We start from the raw sequence: 20239 nt of genomic DNA, 5'->3' as shown, positions 1-20239 counted from the left end.
ATCCACCACAGGAGGAGCCCTCGCATCACTATTCATTTTAAATCAGTCCAAGATGAAAAGTCTTGTTTGTAGCGCTAATTTACACACTCAAAACAAATGATAACTTTAAAATCTTTTTTATATATGATGTTCAAATGTGGAGATCTAACCAATGTGATGTATCTGGCAAAATGACATGCCATCTCTCTGATTTTTCTAGTGTGGCTTTGAAGACTGGATTAAACTAAAGGCTCATACTGACATAAAGCATAATACTAATTATGATAATCAGAGACAGTTGGACGGTTGACACATCTCCTCCCCTGATATCCTGATGCAAATACAGTTTGTAGTGAACTTCTGTCCTGCTGACTGATCTGTTTCTTTGTGTGGAGCATCAACATCTCATCTCCAGCTCCAGGATGATGAACACTCTCTCTCCTTTTTTCCATCCATCCATCCATTTTTTATACCTGCTTTTATCCTTTGCAGGGTGACGGGGGTCTGCTGGAGTCTATCCCAGCCAATTTCAGGTGAGAGGCAGGGGAACACCCTGGACAGGTCGCCAGTCCATCACAATCTCTCCTTTGCTAAGGAGTCTAAATGAACAGCAACTGAAATCATTATTTGACATCAATGAGATAAAATAGGAATTAAAACAATGATACAAAATATGAAACAATGTTGCATTAGCTTTTGCACTCACGAAACAAAAATAAAATTGCTCACAATCATAAACCCACACAATGACATATGGTTTCTAAAAGAGTTCCTTGAGAAAGCAACGTTTCAAGAGTTTATTTATTTACTTAATAATTTTTTACTTATATGTTTACTTATTTAATGTGAGTGTAAATGTGAAACTGATTTGGGACAAAAAAATGAAAAAAAATCTAATTATCATTTATAACTTGGAATATTTTTGGATAGTTGAACACTTTTCTTTATGGAATTATTTTATAGTTAATGTAGAAATGACAAAAGACATCAAACAGCCTGATTACTGACGACTGAACACCAAGGGCCCGATTTACTAAGATCCTAAATAAAGAGTACTAAATTGCGTGTGCACTGAAAAAGTTTGCACGTGCTGTTGTTGTGTGTTTTGCGGGTGATCAACTAAGATTGCGTGCGCAATTGATAACAGGTGCAAACCTATGGGGGTATTATTGTTCCAATATTATTTGTGTGTGCGTATCTCAATCTGTGTGTGCGTAAAAAGATTTGTGTGTCTGTATTCAGATTTGTGTGTGCGTAAAAAGATTCGTGTGTCTGTATTCAGATTTGTGTGTGCGTAAAAAGATTCGTGTGTCTGTATTCACATTTGTGTGTGCGTAAAAAGATTTGTGTGTCTGTATTCACATTTGTGTGTGCGTAAAAAGATTTGTGTGTCCGTATTCACATTTGTGTGTGCGTAAAAAGATTTGTGTGTCTGTATTCATATTTACGTGTGCGCAAAAATCAGCCGGGAGCTCTCGATTGGCTGTCTTTGCACACGTGGATTTTGACACACTTCTGCCGCGGCAAATCTGTAAAAAGATCTGTGTGTAAAACGATTTGTGCGTCCGTAACTTTTCCTTTGCCCTGAGCTCGGACTCACAGGCTCACGCCAGGCTACAGCAATGCAGCCTTCACACCACTAGTCGGCGCGTAGCTCTCAGTCAGTACGTTTACCTGCAGCAGTTCCATCGGGTTTCTGATCATATTAGACATTGTTTGGACTTTTAAACTGCATGCAACACCTGAACCCCATCTACTTCGGACCTATGTCGGACACTTAGTAATCGGGTTGCATATGGAGTAAGATAACTTCCAAAAAGATGTGTCCATGTTATAACTATTCATATTCGTAATGATAAACATTTGTATGTAAATAAAAAAGTTGTACCCAAAATTCTGCTGTCACGCACATGAGTCTGATAAATTATTAGAGTTAGGATTGTTTTTATATGAGTAAGAAATTAGGTAAGAAATTGACCTTTTACGTCTCATTTATTCATTCACACGCACTAATATACTTGGGAAACAGTTAGGCACCAAATATAATATATTTATTTTCTCAGATGGCAAAAATAAGAACTTTATTGATCCCACATAGGAGTAATTCATGTTATATCAGCTATAGAGAACAAGGTAGCGCCGAAAAACAATATATAGCCTATCCCCCCTCACAAAAATAAGAAAAATATATTTTCTCATCAACAAAGCATATTTTACATAAACATATTTAAAAATTAGTAACATTTCTTTAGATTTTTTCAGTTCTTTTATTGTCTGAAAAATGGTTCAAATGTGTTATTTTGTTATTTGAAAAAATGTAAATTTGTTTTGTTGTTGAGAAAATATGTTTCTCTATTCTTATTTTTGTGAGGGGGGATAGACTATTGTTTTTTTTTCAGCACTACTACTATAGCTGATATAACATGAATTACTCCTATGTGGGATCAATAAAGTTCTTATTTTTGCCATCTGAGAAAATAAATAAATAAAATAAATAAAAAATAAATAAAAATATTATATTTGGTGCCTAACTGTTTCCCAAGTATATTAGTGCGTGTGAATGAATAAATGAGACGTAAAAGGTCAATTTCTTACCTAATTTCTTACTCATATAAAAACAATCCTAACTCTAATAATTTATCAGACTCATGTGTGTGACAGCAGAATTTTGGGTACAACTTTTTTATTTACATACAAATGTTTATCATTACGAATATGAATAGTTATAACATGGACACATCTTTTTGGAAGTTATCTTACTCCATATGCAACCCGATTACTAAGTGTCCGACATAGGTCCGAAGTAGATGGGGTTCAGGTGTTGCATGCAGTTTAAAAGTCCAAACAATGCCTAATATGATCAGAAACCTGATGGAACTGCTGCAGGTAAACGTACTGACTGAGAGCTACGCGCCGACTAGTGGTGTGAAGGCTGCATTGCTGTAGCCTGGCGTGAGCCTGTGAGTCCGAGCTCAGGGCAAAGGAAAAGTTACGGACGCACAAATCGTTTTACACACAGATCTTTTTACAGATTTGCCGCGGCAGAAGTGTGTCAAAATCCACGTGTGCAAAGACAGCCAATCGAGAGCTCCCGGCTGATTTTTGCGCACACGTAAATATGAATACAGACACACAAATCTTTTTACGCACACACAAATGTGAATACAGACACACGAATCTTTTTACGCACACACAAATCTGAATACAGACACACGAATCTTTTTACGCACACACAGATTGAGATACGCACACACAAATAATATTGGAACAATAATACCCCCATACAAACCGCAGTATTTAAATGAGGTGTTGCGTGTCTTACGGTTTGCGCCATGGAGAGTCTGGAATGTCGTTTTATTGATGATCCTTTAAACATGAAAAATCATATTTTTTTTATCTGGAAAAAGTTGTAAAAAGTTGGTGAAGATACTTGAGTTAATCGAAAGGTGCAAGATAAATCAAAATTTTTCAGCAATGATTTTTACTTTAAAAAATACATATTTTTTCCCTGTTTTCAAGACATTTCTTCATCAACATCTTTATTATTTATTATTTATTATTTTATTCATATGCACAATGATAACACAGTAATTATTTTAACATACAAGGACAAATAATTGTGCAGGAGAGGAAATGAAGCCCGAGGGGCATATAAAAAATCCTCCCCCTCAATACAAAATCACAAAAACAAATCAATCAATAGAAAAAGAATAGAAAGGAAAAGAGAGAAAAAAATATCCATAAAATGGCAATTTCATTTAAATAAGAATAGCCTATTAATTTTGCCTAGATAAGAGATTCCCCACCAAGCTGGTCCTAAACATTTTTAAGGAAGACGCTAACTTAAGAGACCTATCTAAAGAGTTCCAGAGTTGAGGGCCATGGAATTTGATAAAGGATTGGTGACTGCAGGTACGACAAAGAGGTAAATGAAAGTTCTTCCGACCTCTAACTGAATAAGAGTGAATATCTGATGATAACAGAAAAACATTATGAAAAGTGCCTGGAATGTCTTGTTTGGAATGAATGAACATAAACAGGCATGTTTGAAACATTTTAATAGAAAAAATGTATAATAATTTAAATTTGCTAAATAAGGGTGCAGAAGGTGCTTGATGAGAAGAATATGAAATCATTCTCAAAAATCTTTTCTGAATTAAAAATTATTGGTTAAGGTACAAAGAATAAGCGCCCCCAACAATGTTGCAATATGTCAAGTATGGATAAATTAGACTATAATATAATATCATGAGACAGGACTGATTAACTAAGAAAGAAACTCTTCTAATAATACCATAGGACTTCATATTTTTTTTGCATACATACTCAATATGTTTTCCCCAGGACAATCTTTCATCCACTAGTACACCAAGAAATTTTACACATGAAACTTGTTGGATTTCAATATTATTAATTTGGAGTTTTAAATCCTGCTCAGGAAAAAAATTGTTTTCGTTTCTAAAAAGAATATAATTTGATTTATTTATATTCAAGGAAAGCTTGTTCGTCTGAAACCATCTTGAGGCGTATTCCAACATGCAGGTGTAAACAAGATTCTGAACAGAACTAGACCAGAATTCAGGTTTTATGTATAAATTCAGGGAAGAGTTGCCTCCTTAGTTTCCCCTTAGGTTTTATATAAACTCATGAATCTATGAGGTCATAAATCAGATACTAGCATCACTGATTCAGTCTGGACCGGTTTGATTTTCGAGGAGGAGTCAATGCAAAACTGAGATCTCCAGTCTCTATTTATCTGACTGTAAAGTGAACACCAGAGAAAAGTGAGAACACACTTGACACGATGGGATTCAGGACAGGATTGCTGCTTTTAACTATTTGCTGGACAGGTGAAAATGTTAACTGACCCTGAGTTGAATCTGTATTTATAAAGTTGTTAAAGTATATTTTATGACTACTTTCTTTTCCATTGACAGGTGCTGATAGTCAGACATTAACCGAGTCTGAATCAGTGGTTAAAAGACCTGGAGAGTCCCATAAACTGACTTGTACAGTCTCTGGATTCTCACTAAGCAGCTATCAGATGAACTGGGTCAGACAGGCTCCTGGAAAAGGACTGGAGTGGATTGCAACTGACGCTGGTGGCAGTAGCAAATACTACTCTCAGTCATTTCGAGGCCGGTTCACCATCTCCAGAGACAATAGCAGACAGCAGCTGTATCTGCAGATGAACAGTCTGAGGACTGAAGACTCTGCTGTTTATTACTGTGCTAAAGATACACAGAGATAGAAGTTGGTTCAGCAGCTGGACAAAAACCCACCGTTCCTCTTTTTTTCTTTTAGGGGCTGTTGTTGACAGCTTTTTAGTTTTTTAATTTTTGTATCAAATGTCTACTCCTGCGAATATCCTGAAAAGTGTTATTTATTCCCACTTTAACAATTATTATATGTGTATTTCATGGATAAAATAATAAAAACAACAAACAACCTGACATTTACACGTCTTTAATTTGACACAATATGGTTTTTCCAGATTACAACATAAGAGTGAGAGATATTGAGGAACTGTTTTTCTTATTGCAGCACTGTTGGTAATTGATCCCACAGCCAGACGGAAGACAGCAGTTTCTGAGTCTGTGTTGGTTCATTTCAGCAGAAACAAGATAGAAAGTCCAATTTTTGAAGGGACTGCCACAGCAGAGGTGGATGCTTTACATCAGATGTCTGACATGATGTAACCCTGAAAGAAGCAAAAACCTCAGCCAAGAGTCAAACCAAGAACCTTCTGAGTGGGAGGTGACCACACAAACCACCAGCCACCACAGCCGTAGGAACTAAAATGAGATAAACACTGATGCTCATGAGTTCAAGAGCAAGTAAACTCACAGAAAACACATTTGAGGTTGTATCTGCTCCACATAAAAAACAAACTCTCTAAAACTCAAAGAGATTAAATAAATGTGGAGACCACTAACAACGTTGCTTATTTTAGGACTTTTTACAAAACTTCGAGTGCAACATTTATTGCAGTTCCCTTTTTGACCTCTAGAGGGAGTTACAGAGTTGTTATCCACATACTGCTCAAACTAACAAGTCAGAAACAGCAGGTCGTTTTATTGATGATCCTTGAAACATGGAAATCATATTTTTTTAATCTGGAAAAAGTTGGAAAAGGTTATTGAAGATACTTGAGTTAATCGAAGGGTGGAAGATAAATCACAATTTTTCAGTAATGATTTTTACTTTAAAAAATGCACATTTTTTACTCTGTTTTCAAGACATTTCTTCATCAACATGTACAGGTGTAAACAAGATTCTGAACAGAACTAGACCAGAATTCAGGTTTTACATATAAACTCAGGGAAGAGTTGCCTCCTTAGTTTCCCCTTAGGTTTTATATAAACGCATGAATCTATGAGGTCATAAATCAGATACTAGCATCACTGATTCAGTCTGGACCGGTTTGATTTTCGAGGAGGAGTCAATGCAAAACTGAGATCTCCAGTCTCTATTTATCTGACTGTAAAGTGAACACCAGAGAAAAGTGAGAACACACTTGACACGATGGGATTCAGGACAGGATTGCTGCTTTTAACTATCTGCTGGACAGGTGAAAATGTTAACTGACCCTGAGTTGAATCTGTATTTATAAAGTTGTTAAAGTATATTTTATGACTACTTTCTTTTCCATTGACAGGTGCTGATAGTCAGACATTAACAGAGTCTGAATCAGTGGTTAAAAGACCTGGAGAGTCCCATAAACTGACTTGTACAGTCTCTGGATTCTCACTCAGCAGCCATTGGATGCACTGGGTCAGACAGGCTCCTGGAAAAGGACTGGAGTGGATTGCAGCTGATACTACTGGCAGTACCAAATACTACTCTCAGTCAGTTCAAGGCCGGTTCAGCACCTCCAGAGACAATAACAGACAGCAGCTGTATCTGCAGATGAGCAGTCTGAAGACTGAAGACTCTGCTGTTTATTATTGCGCTCGAGATACACAGTGACTCAAGCTGACTGAGCAGCTGTACAAAAACCTGCTGTATTTATATCAGATCATTCAAAGATTTAAGAACAAGTAAAGGTCATGGGTGTTCAGCTTCTCTTTCTTCTGTCTCATGTATCTACTTATATCTCTGAAGGTAGATTCATGGCAATCAAGACTAGACTGAATTAAAAACTAAAACTCACTTATTGGTTTTATTGCTGTGTCAAAATTCAAGTTAGTTTTCAGCTATGATTCAAACATAAACTGTTCTGTTAATCAGTTTTTCCTAACCCTGGTCCTGGAAGGCCCCTGTCCTGCAAGTAGCTGCGTCATCAACAGAGTTGTGGGGACCTTGATGACAAGTTAATGAGTGTTAATTAGAAGCTGGTGAGATTTCTAAAACTGTGTTTCCCAGCTCTGGTCCTTGAGGCACACCGTCCTGCGTGTTTTAGATGTCTCCTTGCATCAGGACACTTGATTCTAATGGACAGTTGTCAACAGCTTCTGCGTCTAATAGTGTTGACTCAAGGTGTGTAGAGAGCTGTGCAGACCTTGGTTATAAACTAATGAAGACCATTCATCAGAATCAGGTGTGCTTAAGAGCAGGGGTACTCAAGGACCAAACTATCAGATAAGAAGCAACAAAACAACCACATAAAACATGATAATTATATGCGCTAAGCTCGGAGATTATTGTCAATATTTACAATTTATGGAGTAATGGTGAGCAAAAGTGTTAATGACAAAACTACAATGATCATCCATCATTTATACCTGCTGCTGGAAGGCAAAGGTACAACCTGAAGAGCTCCCAGTCCATCACAGGTCCCCATATCGACCAACACACACACACACGCACGCACGCACGCACGCACGCACGCACGCACGCACGCACGCACGCACGCACGCACGCACGCACGCACGCACGCACGCACGCACGCACGCACGCACGCACGCACGCACGCACGCACGCACGCACGCACGCACACACACACACACACACACACACACACACACACACACACACACACACACACACACACACACACACACACACACACAGTTACACTGAAGAACAAATGCTGGAAATAAACTTGTAATGTCAAGGTCAGCAAAGATTTTCTTTCTGCTTTTCAGTCATGAAGTGTACTTCAGTTAACCATCATTAACATATTCAGAGAAATAAAGTCTCAGAAGTTATTATTTATTATAGAGCTTTTGTTCCTCCATAGATGTCAGATGTGAAGATAAATATATGTTGATGAGAATCAAACTAAATGTAAATTTTGGTTTGACTCAGAACTGTCATCATCTGTCAGAGCCATTTTATGCAAAGTAAACCCCATGACAGGTTTCATCATAAAGACTCGATGTCATGCTCTCAGTGGTGGTAAAAGAGGAGAAGCTCCCATCAGATCACCTTCAGTAGCAACATGTTCTCTCTAGCTCTGCTGCTGCTGCTGGTTGCAGGATCCTGTAAGTCTCACAGAGAAACTGAGCGTACACTTAACAATGGCTTCTTTTAAAAAATATATTTAACACATTTTCCTCCCCAGGTGTGAAGTGTGAACAGCTGACTCAGCCGGCCTCTGTGACTGTGCAGCCAGGTCATCGTCTGACCATCAGCTGTCAGGTCTCTTATTCTATCAGCACTTATGCAACAGCTTGGATCCGACAACCAGCAGGGAAAGGACTGGAATGGATCGGGTGGAAATATACTGGGGACTCTTACTACAAAGATTCACTGAAAACTAAGTTCAGTATTGACTTGGACACTTCCAGTCAAACAGTGACTCTGAATGGACAGAACATGCAGCCTGAAGATTCTGCTGTGTATTTCTGTGCCAGAGACCCACAGTGACACAAACATCAGCAGACCTGAACAAAAACCTCTCAGTGCCTTTACACTTGTGACATGAATCCACCAGAGGAGGAGCCCTCACACCACCACCGGTTTTTACTGCAAACATAAAAAGGAGTTTGACAATGAACTTTTTAAAAATCAGAATAACTAGAATTATAAATTAGAAAACAAAGAAACTGTGTAAATGCTGCAACAGCAGAAACAAAATGACATTATTAACCATCAGAGACTTCATGTAAACACATTAATGCTGAAGATATTTTAGCTTACAACACCCACAATTAAACTGGGACTTGATGTTTAGAGAGTTAATTTTCCCTCTGCAATTATACATAAAAAAACAATCCAAATGTTTAGAAGCAGATGTGGTATCTTACAGTAACCTAATCTGACGTGACCATTACAGTTTTTGCCCATTGCTTGAACACTATAGACCCATGCTTAAACTAAAGTAACACAACTTGAAACTTTTGTTACCATACCTCAAACACATGTACCCATACCTTAAACCAAAGCGACACACTTGGTCCTGCATACTAGACTCTATTTCATACATAAGACACTTCGTTCACAAATGAAATCTCAGGGTGCCATTTGGAAAACACATGTTTCCAAAATACAAAACACATCGGTTAATTGCAACCATTCAAATACACACCTGAAAGCACTTGCTTGCTAAACGTAACACCAATCAGCCAGCTACAAAAAGGCCTCAGTCTAGCCATTTCAAGAACTTTGCAAGCATGGATGGAGGGAGAGCAAGAGGCAGAGGTCGAAGAGGCAATGCACGGACCTCCATATCTGACGATATAAGGGCAACTTTGGTGGATCATGTTATAAATCATGGCCTGACAATGAGGGAAGCTGGGCAGAGAGTCCACCCGCACCTCAGCCGCTTCACAGTGGCATCTATAATACAGTAAGAACATTCGGACTGGAAAACAGGTACAGTATGTCTTCCCCTCTCTACCTTCTATTCAGATGGTATTTACAGCACTCTACAGTATATCACATTACCACATCACATGTACAGGGTATTGCAGGGTTCAGTACAGTGGATGATACAGTATATACAGTGAAGTACTAAGAAAAAGAATCAAACTGATGACAATTTGTGGTTGTATTTCTCTAGAATGACTAGAAAACCTTCTGGGGGAGGATGCCAACGCCTGTTCACACAACCATGAGCCCACGTGCAGTATGCACAATTATGTGTTTACAATATAGTGTTTTTTCAATTTCTTTTTTTTTTTAGTTCACGTTACTATGTACAACATTGAGTAGGCCTATTTGGTTTGGTTTTTTTGGTTGCTTGAAAATGTGCCTGCTGAATAAACAAAAATAAAAAACCAAAATCAAAGACTGCAGTGTTTTATATAAAGTAGACTAGTGTGTTCTCCCTGATCTGAAAGTGTATGCATATGATACAAGTGTGTGTCATTTTGTCATCAGAGTTACATTTTGACCAAGTATTTTTGGCTTTTGATAGAGTTTAGGCAGTGATAGTAGAGTTTCAATTTGACACAGATGTGAATGGTATATTTCCCAGTGTTGTGTCATGCTTACTTGTGTGTAGAGTTTTGGCACAATGAGCGAAATTTTGCAAAATATGTTCAAGCAACGGGCAAAAACTGTAACTGTTTATATTATGTAGAAATGAACTGACGGACATCATCAATATTTAGTAGAAAGTGAATATGAATCTGAAATGAGTTCATCTGCTATACATTTTTAATTAAAGAACCTAATGCACAATACAGCTTAAATTTAATTTCTAGTATAAACATCTTTATTATTAAAATATAAGAAACTTTAGATTTTTTTCATTAATCAAAAAACATTTGATATCAGTGATGTGATTGTCTTCCAGAAACTGAACTGAAACATGTAAACAACACTTTGGTGAAATGACTCTTGGTTATTAAACATTCAGTTGTTCTTGTGAGGAGGAGTCAATGTAAATATGAAAACTTCCACCTGTACTTATGTGACTGCAGCGATGATGACAGAGAACTGTGGACGTTCAGGTTACCATGATGGATTCTAGATCAGTTCTGCTGCTTTTAACTATCTACAGCTCAGGTGAAGATTTTCACTGATCTTAATCTCATAAACTTCATTTTTGCATCTACTGTAATGTGATGCATGTTATGTCTTTCTTGGTTTTTCAGGTGTTGATGCTCAGACTCTGACAGAGTCTGAACCAGTGGTTAAAAGACCTGGAGACTCACACAGACTGACCTGTACAGCCTCTGGATTCACATTCAGCAGCGCTGGGATGAACTGGATCCGACAGGCTCCTGGAAAAAGACTGGAGTGGATTGCATACATCAATGGCGGAGGTGGCACAGCCTACTCTCAGTCATTTCAAGGCCGGTTCAGCATCTCCAGAGACAACAGCAGACAGCAGCTGTATCTGCAGATGAACAGTCTGAGGACTGAAGACTCTGCTGTTTATTATTGCGCTCGAGAGACACAGTGTTTGAATCTGGTTGAGCAGCTGTACGAAAACTTTTTTGGTAGGATTTCAGTTTCATGGACCCTTAAGACATTTTTTGCATTTCATCAGTGGGTCTGGAAAAATAAGTTTGTCAATAAAAATAACAAATAAATGAAGAAAAATATCCATTATGTCAACGGGGTCTAGGTTAAAAAACAAAACAAAAACAATAATGAACAATAACTTTACTTGATTTAATTTTTAAGACCTCTACCTTTACTGTGATCTGTTATTTACTGAATTTTATTCACAAACACAAAAACTTCACTAACAGTTTACTTCTGAACACATGTGGATCGTGGTTTTAAGTCACTTTAACTCTTTATGTGTTTTCTGCCAAACCCATTTGGTGTGATTATTTAAAAAAATGTCACAACATTGAGGAAACTAGATTAAAATGTGGAGAAAGTTGATTTCCAGACATTAACTGAAATGTGTAAATATGTGACGAACGCGCTCTACTGGGGAAAAAAATGAAAAAAATAAATAAATAAAAAAATGATTTGTTTTCTTGGTTCTACACTTATCTATCTTATTCACTGTACTATCGCAGCCAGTATTTTATACTTATTTCATCTCAGGTAGTTTAATTCTGTATGTTTTTATTGCTGACTCTGCATCGTCATTTGGTTCTGCAGTGCATCTCTGAGGAAATCTGCCTGAATGACAAAAGTGATGTGATTTGATAAAAACAGTCCGATTTCAATAGTATTTATTTATTGATAGTTTTATTTTGGACAGGACATATTTGTGATAAACATTCCATCTTATTTATTTACGTACTTACGAATGTATCTTATTTACAATAGCTAAGTGACTTTTTCATGAAGATGCTTAAGTTTTACTTGAGTATAGTTTTTAGATGTTAACACTAAATTAAACTGATTTACAGAAACACCACCACTTAAGGTACACCAGGTATGAAGTGTTTAGTACATGTACTTTAATAAGAATATCTAATAAAGGATTAGGATGAGATGAGTCACCAAATCCCAACAGAAATACATATAAAATTAATATATGCAGCTTGGACACAATCAAATGTTTTCCATCTAATTTTCATCAGTTTCATTGGTCTGTGTTATATTTGCAAATGCATTCCACAACACAAGAGTTAAAACCAATGACATGCTAGTTCATTTATTCAAAAAATACAAAACAGGTGGTGTTTTATGCAAAATAAAGCAGACTTCAGAGTTCATCAAAAGCCGACAACAGCACAAAAAGGGAAGTTCCCATCAAAACACCTTCAATGCCAACATGTTCTCTGTAGCTCTGCTGCTGCTGCTGGTTGCTGGATGCTGTGAGTCTCACTGAGACACAAACACTGACATTATCATCATACAACTCTGATCACTGTTCAATAATCGACATGTTTTCCTCTCCAGGTGTGAAGTGTGAACAGCTGACTCAGCCGGTCTCTGTGACTGTGCAGCCAGGTCATCGTCTGACCATCAGCTGTCAGGTCTCTTATTCTCTCAGCAGCTACTACACAGCTTGGATCCGACAACCAGCAGGGAAAGGACTGGAATGGATCGGGATGAAATATACTGGAGACTCTTACTACAAAGATTCACTGAAAACCAAGTTCAGTATTGACTTGGACGCTTCCAGTAAAACAGTGACTCTGAATGGACAGAACATGCAGCCTGAAGACTCTGCTGTGTATTTCTGTGCCAGAGTCCCACAGTGACACAAACATCAGCAGACCTGAACAAAAACCTCAGAGCCTGAACACATGAATCCACCAGAGGAGGAGCCCTCGCACCTCAACATGCTGTTGAACTGAGCAGTAGACGTCTGCAGTCTTTTCTGAGGAGACGAAACGGTTCAATTTTGACCTCATTTCAGTTGGGATTTTTTTCAAATACTCTCAAAACATTTTGAACAGTTTTAACCTTTAGTTTACTTTGTTAAAATCTTGATCACATGGAACAAAAAATGTCTGCTGACCAGAAATTGTCACTCAGAAATATTGTATCTTCATCCATGTGTCCAAAACAGGAAGAAAAATGTTGATTATATTAAAGAACAGACTCAAAATCTTATGGTTGTAACACTGTGAAATATCTGTTCAGCTATATTTGTAATGTAATTAATTAAAATGTGAAACTATTTTAATCCTCAGCCATCAAATGCTGTAATTGTATCAGGTCCTTTTAGTTTCTCTAACTCTATGTTCTTCCATGTAGAAGTATCACTAACAATGAAGCTTCATCCAAATTAACTTTATGTTTTTACCTGATAGAAATATGAATACATTTAGATGTAATAATTAAATAGGGGAAATAGTTTCCTCTTTGCATCAGTGCTGATTTTAATAGCACATTAAAATGAGTTAATTTCCATAACAGTTCAAGTCTGATGAAGCTGCATCCTTGATGTGAGGAGGAGTCGATGTAAATCTCAGACCTCTTCCTCTACTTAAGTGACTGTAAAGAGAACGACAGATAACAGTGAAGCTGCAGTTTAACATGATGGATTACAGGACAGGACTGCTGCTTGTAACTATCTGCTGGGCAGGTGAAGACTGTCAGTGATCTTGATGTTAAAATGTTTCATTTGTTGTAACAAAGTAATGAATGAGATGTATTTCTTTTTAGTCTTGACAGGTGTTGATGGCCAGACTCTGATAGAGTCTGAACCGGTGGCTAAAAGACCTGGAGACTCCCACAGACTGACCTGTACAGCCTCTGGATTCACATTCAGCAGTTATCCCATGAACTGGATCAGACAGGCTCCTGGAAAAGGACTGGAGTGGATTGCTTTTGTACACACTCAAAGTTCTCATTTCTATTACTCTCAGTCCGTGAAGGATCGATTCACCATCTCCAGAGATGACTCCAGCAGTAAAGTTTATCTCCAGATGAACAGTCTGAGGACTGAGGACACAGCTGTGTATTACTGCGCCCGGAGAGACACAGTGAGAGACAAAAGCAGGAGACTCAAACAAAAACTACTTCCTCTTTTTTTTCATCATCATTTAGGACTTTGGTGCTTATAATATCCTTAGATTCATCTTTTTCCTCCCTTTTTTTTTAACCATGTAGCCAAGGCAAGGCAAGGCAAATTTATTTATATAGCACAATTCAACACAAGGTAATTCAAAGTGCTTTACATTGACATTAAAAGCGGCAAGACATAATAACAAATAGGTAAGAATAAGAAAAGAAGTAAAATAATAAAAAGCACAAACTGTTAAAAAATAAGGGCAGTAGAGTACAGCAGGTTTAATTTAAGAGTACACTTCAGTAAACAGTAATGTTTTTAACCCTGATTTAAAGGAGCTGACAGTTGGAGCAGACCTCAGGTCTACAGGAAGTTTGTTCCACCGGTGAGGAGCAGAATAACTGAACGCTGCCTCTCCTTGCTTGGTTCTGGTTCTTGGGACACACAACAAACCAGATCCAGAAGACCTAAGGGGTCTGGGAGCGTGATAGGAACTAACAGATCCAGCATGTATTTTGGTCCAAGACCATTCAGGTCTTTGTAAACCAGCAGTAAGATTTTAAACTCTATCCTTTGACTCACTGGAAGCCAGTGTAGTGATTTCATGACCGGTGTAATATGGTCCAGTTTCCTGGTGTTTGTAAGGACTCTGGCGGCAGCATTCTGAATCAGCTGCAGCTGCCGGATAGATTTCTTGTTAAGGCCTGTAAAGATGCCATTGCAATAATCCAACCTACTGAAAATGAATGCATGAATAAGTTTTTCCATGTCTTGTTTAGACAGAATCCCCTTAATTCTAGCAATGTTTTTTAGGTGGTAATAGGCAGATTTGGTGATAAACTTTAGATGGCTGTTGAAGTTCAGGTCTGAGTCAATAATTACACCAAGATTTCTGGCATGATTCATAGTTGTCAATGACATGGAGCCAAGGTGAGCGCTGATCTTTTCCCTTTCATTTTTAGGGCCAAAAATTATCACCTCTGTCTTTTCTGCATTTAGCTGGAGAAAATTCTGGCACATCCACTCATTGATTTGGTGAATACAGTTACTCAATGAGATCAGGGGACTGTAGTCATGTGGTGACACTGAAATATAAAGCTGTGTGTCATCCGCATAAGTATGGTAGGAAATGTTGTGGTGTTCCATAATTTGAGCTAGGGGTAGCATATAGATGTTGAATAGAAGCGGTCCGAGAATGGACCCTTGAGGAACCCCACATGTGATCTTGGTTCTCTCGGACTCATGGTTTCCTATTGACACAAAAAAGGCCCTATCATGCAATTAAGATTTTAACCATTGAAGCACAGTGCCGGTATTTCCCACCCACTTTTCCAATCTGCTGAGAAGAATGTTATGATCAACTGTGTCGAATGCAGCACTCAGATCCAATAATACCAGAACAGAGGATTTGCCTGCATCATTTCAGATGAATATCATTTAGGACTTTGATGAGTACAGTCTCAGTGCTGTGGTGTGGCCGAAATCCAGACTGAAATACATTAAAGAGGTTGTTTTGCATCATAAAAGCATGGATTTGCTGGAAGACCACCTTTTCAATGATTTCCCCCAAAAATGGCAGATTTGATATTGGCCTATAGTTACTAAGTGTTGTAGCATCCAGATTTGATTTTTTTAGAAGAGGTTTTATTACTGCAGTTTTCAAGGCCTGGGGAAACTGGCCTGTTTGAAGAGAAGAATTTATTATCTGCAATACATCCGGCGCTATGCAGTTAAAAACTGTTTTAAAAAAGTTTGAAGGCAGAATATCAAGACAGCATGTTGTGGGCTTCAATTTTGAAACTGTTTCTGTTAGGGTTGTATTATCTAATATGCTGAACTGTCCAAGCTTTACTACAAGATAGGAAGGCCAGAATGTTATCATTCCTGAGGTGGAGCACATTGTTTGTCTTATCTGTAATATTTTGTTTGTGAAAAAGTCAGCAAAGTCATTACAGGTCTTTTTTGATATCAGTTCAAGTGGGATTGAGGCTGCAGGGTTTGTCAGTCTTTCTACCACAGAAAACAATGCGCGAGTATTATTACTGTTTTTATTGATAATCTCTGAAAAATATGATTGCCTTACATTCTTCAGTTTCTGGTTATAGTTGGGAAGACTCTCTTTATAAATGTTGTAATATACCTGAAGTTTGTTTTTGCGCCACTTGTGTTCTGCTTGTCTACATATCCTTCTCTGTGCTTTAACCAGTGTGGCGTTTCTCCAGGGTGACTTTTTCCTCCCGGACAGAACTTTGGTCTTAATTGGTGCGATAGAATCAATAACAGTCATAACATTGGAACTGAAACTGTTAACAAGGTCATCAACTAGAACTGAGTACAGGGTTGTTGATGGTGTAAAACCCTGGGTGAATAATGCACAGGTGTTATCATTTATATAACGCTTTCTGATTACCTCTGCTTCACCTTTCATAGGATTGGCAACAGTGGTCATTTTAAACAAAACACAGTAGTGATCAGACAGAGCAACATTGTTCACCACAACCTCTGAGATATTAAGACCCTTGGAAATAATGAAATCTAAAACATGTCCTCGGTTATGCGTTGAATCTTTGACATGCTGGGAAAGCCCAAAATTATCCAGAATATTTAAAAGTTCCTTAGCACATCCATCTTTGGGATTATCAACATGAATGTTAAAACTAAAACAACACAGTCAAAATCCATGCACATAATTGATAGTAGTTTGGCAAACTCATCAAAAAACCTTGCATCATATTTGGGTGGTCTGTAGATGGTCACTAAGATTGCTCAACAGGGGGATTTTAACTGAATGGCAACATATTCAAAGGAATCAAATTGACCATAAGACATTTTCTTACATTGGAGGCTGTCCTTGAACAGAGTGGCAACTCCGCCTCCTCTCCTATGTATTCTTGCTTCACTAAAGAAACTAAAATTCTGCGGCGTTGACTCAATGAGAACTGCTGCACTATTATCCTGACTTAACCAAGTTTCAGTTAAAAACCTAAAATCAAAGTTGTGCTCGTTAATAAAATCATTGATTAAGAAAGATTTGCCAACCAGAGACCTGATATTTAAAAGGGCTAAATGTAAATCCTTAACAGGAGACACTTGTGAGATTCGAGGATGACATGCTATACTCAACAGATTAGCAGATTTAACCGAACTTTTTTCATTTCTCACCAGTTTGATACGTTTTCTGTTACCTATCATCACAGGGATAGAGAAAGCTGATTTAACTCCATGGGGCCCAGACTTTTCCTGGGACAGAACAATGTTAATATTGACATCACAACCTGGACCCGGCCCATATCAGACATCACTGATATGGTAGTTCAGAGGAGGTGGGGGGGGCGGTGACTTTTGGTTGACCGCTGTTTCCGGGGTGGTGGTTTGGGAGGGGTTGGGTGATGTGGGGAGTTAAACAAAGGATTTTGGCGTGGTGTTAGTTGTAATCCAATATTCACCAAGTTGTTCATCCTGTCGGTAAATTCCAGAAGTGGGGACTCCTGACTCCCTGGAGTGCTGGGTGGGCCAAGCCAAATTTCTATATTGCATAACATTTAATTGAACAAGATGTGCTTTTTTTATTTCTGCTTGACAAATTTGAAGGCACAACTTTAAATTAATCTAAACTTATCTTTGAGGAAGAAGAAATAATAAAAATAATTGAAAACTGTTAGGTTCCTAAATCATCACAACATAAATTAATAACGTAGGAAAGACACAGAGACTGTGTAATGATTTTTAAGGCCTTCTGCGCAGAAGTGAAGCAAAGTCGGAGCCCTGTCGAGCAACATGGCTCTCTCTCTGTGGCTCTCGACGAAATGCTTGCCGGCTCCCTTTTTGCAAGAAGTATTTATTGGTAAAACTGACAGGCGTCGGCTATGTTAAGACAACCAATGGTAGACAGTGGATGGACAATGGGAGGTAACAAACAGATAAACAGGACATTTCAGTTGAATAACAACTAATCTATGTTCTGCAGAGCAAACAGACATCCTTTCTGTTGAGGGTGTTCCAACAGATTTGTCCAACTGACCATGAGACAGTTGTACCACCCCAAACCCCTGAGTAGTTTAGGGAGTGGTTGTTGTAACTGGTAACATGTGATAAGCAATTGTCTAAAACACAGTCAGCTCTCCAAACTGACTTGATTCTGATTGTTTCATAATGACAACTTAATTCAAAAGAGTTGATTAACCTCACAAAAACCTAATTTAATGCAACTTGAACTGGATAAAATAACCTACAAAAGACTACTTGAATTGATGGTCAGGTAACAAATGATGGAACTGCACAAGGATATGGCAGCAGGGTGAAAGGATGAACAGAAATCAGCAGAGAAAAGAACAACACGATGAATATGAGACGTCCAACCTGCAGCCAGAGGACTGAGAAAGACACACTCTGAGTTAAGGACAGATAAGAGGACAAAGATCCACAGAAATGTTCCACAAAGATCCACAAGTATGGAGCTAGAACAGTCTCATGATTTGCAAATGCACACACTGTTTCACAAATGCACAGGACAAAATTCACAAATGCACAGAACAATTCACACGTGTGTAGGGCAAGATACACAAATGTATTTTTGATACGCACAGAATATAACCTGATTTACAAACATTTTTTTGTCTGTGAGCTGCGTTGGATTTGCGTGTGACTTTTGAGACTCCCCTGACGTGACTCGATCCACAAATACGTTTTTTTTTTAACACGGAAGGATCTGCAACCAATCAGATGTCTTCCTTTGTTTCAGACAATCATAAGAGCGCACCCCACGTGGGGGACGATTTACGCGTAAACCAATCAGATTAAAGGGGCGGATACACCTGCTGTTTGAACTGCGATCACGTCGTTTGCTTAGTGCAAAGTGATTCAATATTTCGAGTTGGTGGTATAAAGATAAATAAACAAGACAGCAACACGGGATGGAGAGGAGATCACTGCTCTGTTTTTTCTTGGGATCTCGGCAAAGAAAACAGCGCGGTCGGAGAAAGTTTGTCGGGCCGTTCAACCAGAGCCGTCAGGAGACTTGAGAGCTCTTAGTCCTGCCGATGCAGCAATTGATGATGAGAAACAGCGGAGATATTTATGTATTTGCTCCGTTTGGTTTGACAACATGGGATTGTCCCGCTGATTCAGCTCAGAACCAGACAGACGCAGCAGAGAGTTGGCTGTCATCCTTCTACCTGACGGGACGAGCTGCAGCAGTCAGGTGGAGCGGGCACGGGCATGTCGTCAGGAGATTAATTTACCGAAATATCTGGAGCAAAGTCGTGGCGGTCGACTGATAACTGAAGAACCTCTGTATCGAGCTCAGATAATTGATGATCGGTGGACAAAACTCCCCACCAGCACCATCACCATCATCTTCCCATGAGCACGACTCTATCTGCACTGGGAATGTGTTGATCTGCCACCGCTGTTTTGACACGTTTGTCTCTGTGTGGTGGCAATGTCACATCATAAATGTGAGGATACAAGCTGATTGTTTCCGACCTCCGCGTCCGGTCACTTGTGGTCAGCTGGTGTCTGAACTGGACCAGCGCCACTCGCGGCCAGGGCGAGAACTGCAGGTCGCATTCTAAACAGCAAGTATATTCGCCCCCGTCATTTGACGTGTCGACAGGCTCGTTCTCCTGAAAGAAGCCTGTAATACATAAATATCTCCGCTGTTTCTCATCATCAGTTGCTGCATCGGCAGGACTTGGAGCTCTCCAGTCTCCCGACGGCTCTGGTTTAACGGCCAGACAAACCATCTCCGATCGCGCTGTTTTCTTTACCGAGATCACAAGAAAAGCAGAGCAGTGATCTCCTCTCCTACGGAAGAGTATTAGGGCCAGGCAGGAGAAAAATAAAAATAATATTTTAGAGGAGGAAGATTTTTTTTTCATTATGGACTTCGAGAAAAAAGTGGAAATGTTGAGAAAAAAATCGAAATGTCGAGATTAATGTTGAAGCACAATTTCGAGAAAAAAGTGGAAATGTCGAGAAAAAACTGGAAATGTTGAG

General features: G+C 38.6%; 1 pseudogene and 2 gene segments (V, D, J or C); all 3 read left to right on the top strand.

Annotated features, from left to right (window-relative positions):
• The first annotated feature begins 8362 nt into the window (after positions 1–8362).
• On the top strand, positions 8363–8790 carry LOC133456797 (Ig heavy chain V region 5A-like). The segment is given in 2 exon segments: positions 8363–8405; positions 8486–8790. Coding segments are annotated over 2 exon segments (348 nt in total).
• Positions 8791–12553: 3763 nt separating this feature from the next.
• On the top strand, positions 12554–12986 carry LOC133456798 (Ig heavy chain V region 5A-like). The segment is given in 2 exon segments: positions 12554–12596; positions 12682–12986. Coding segments are annotated over 2 exon segments (348 nt in total).
• A 781-nt stretch (positions 12987–13767) lies between these two features.
• LOC133456203 (uncharacterized) overlaps positions 13768–20239 on the top strand; it is a 119973-nt pseudogene continuing 113501 nt past the window's right edge.

Source organism: Cololabis saira, chromosome 12 (assembly GCF_033807715.1).
Source record: "Cololabis saira isolate AMF1-May2022 chromosome 12, fColSai1.1, whole genome shotgun sequence".
Lineage (NCBI taxonomy): Eukaryota > Metazoa > Chordata > Actinopteri > Beloniformes > Belonidae > Cololabis > Cololabis saira.
The sequence above is the reverse complement of the archived record's forward strand: the minus strand, read 5'-3'. Positions and strand labels throughout refer to the sequence as shown.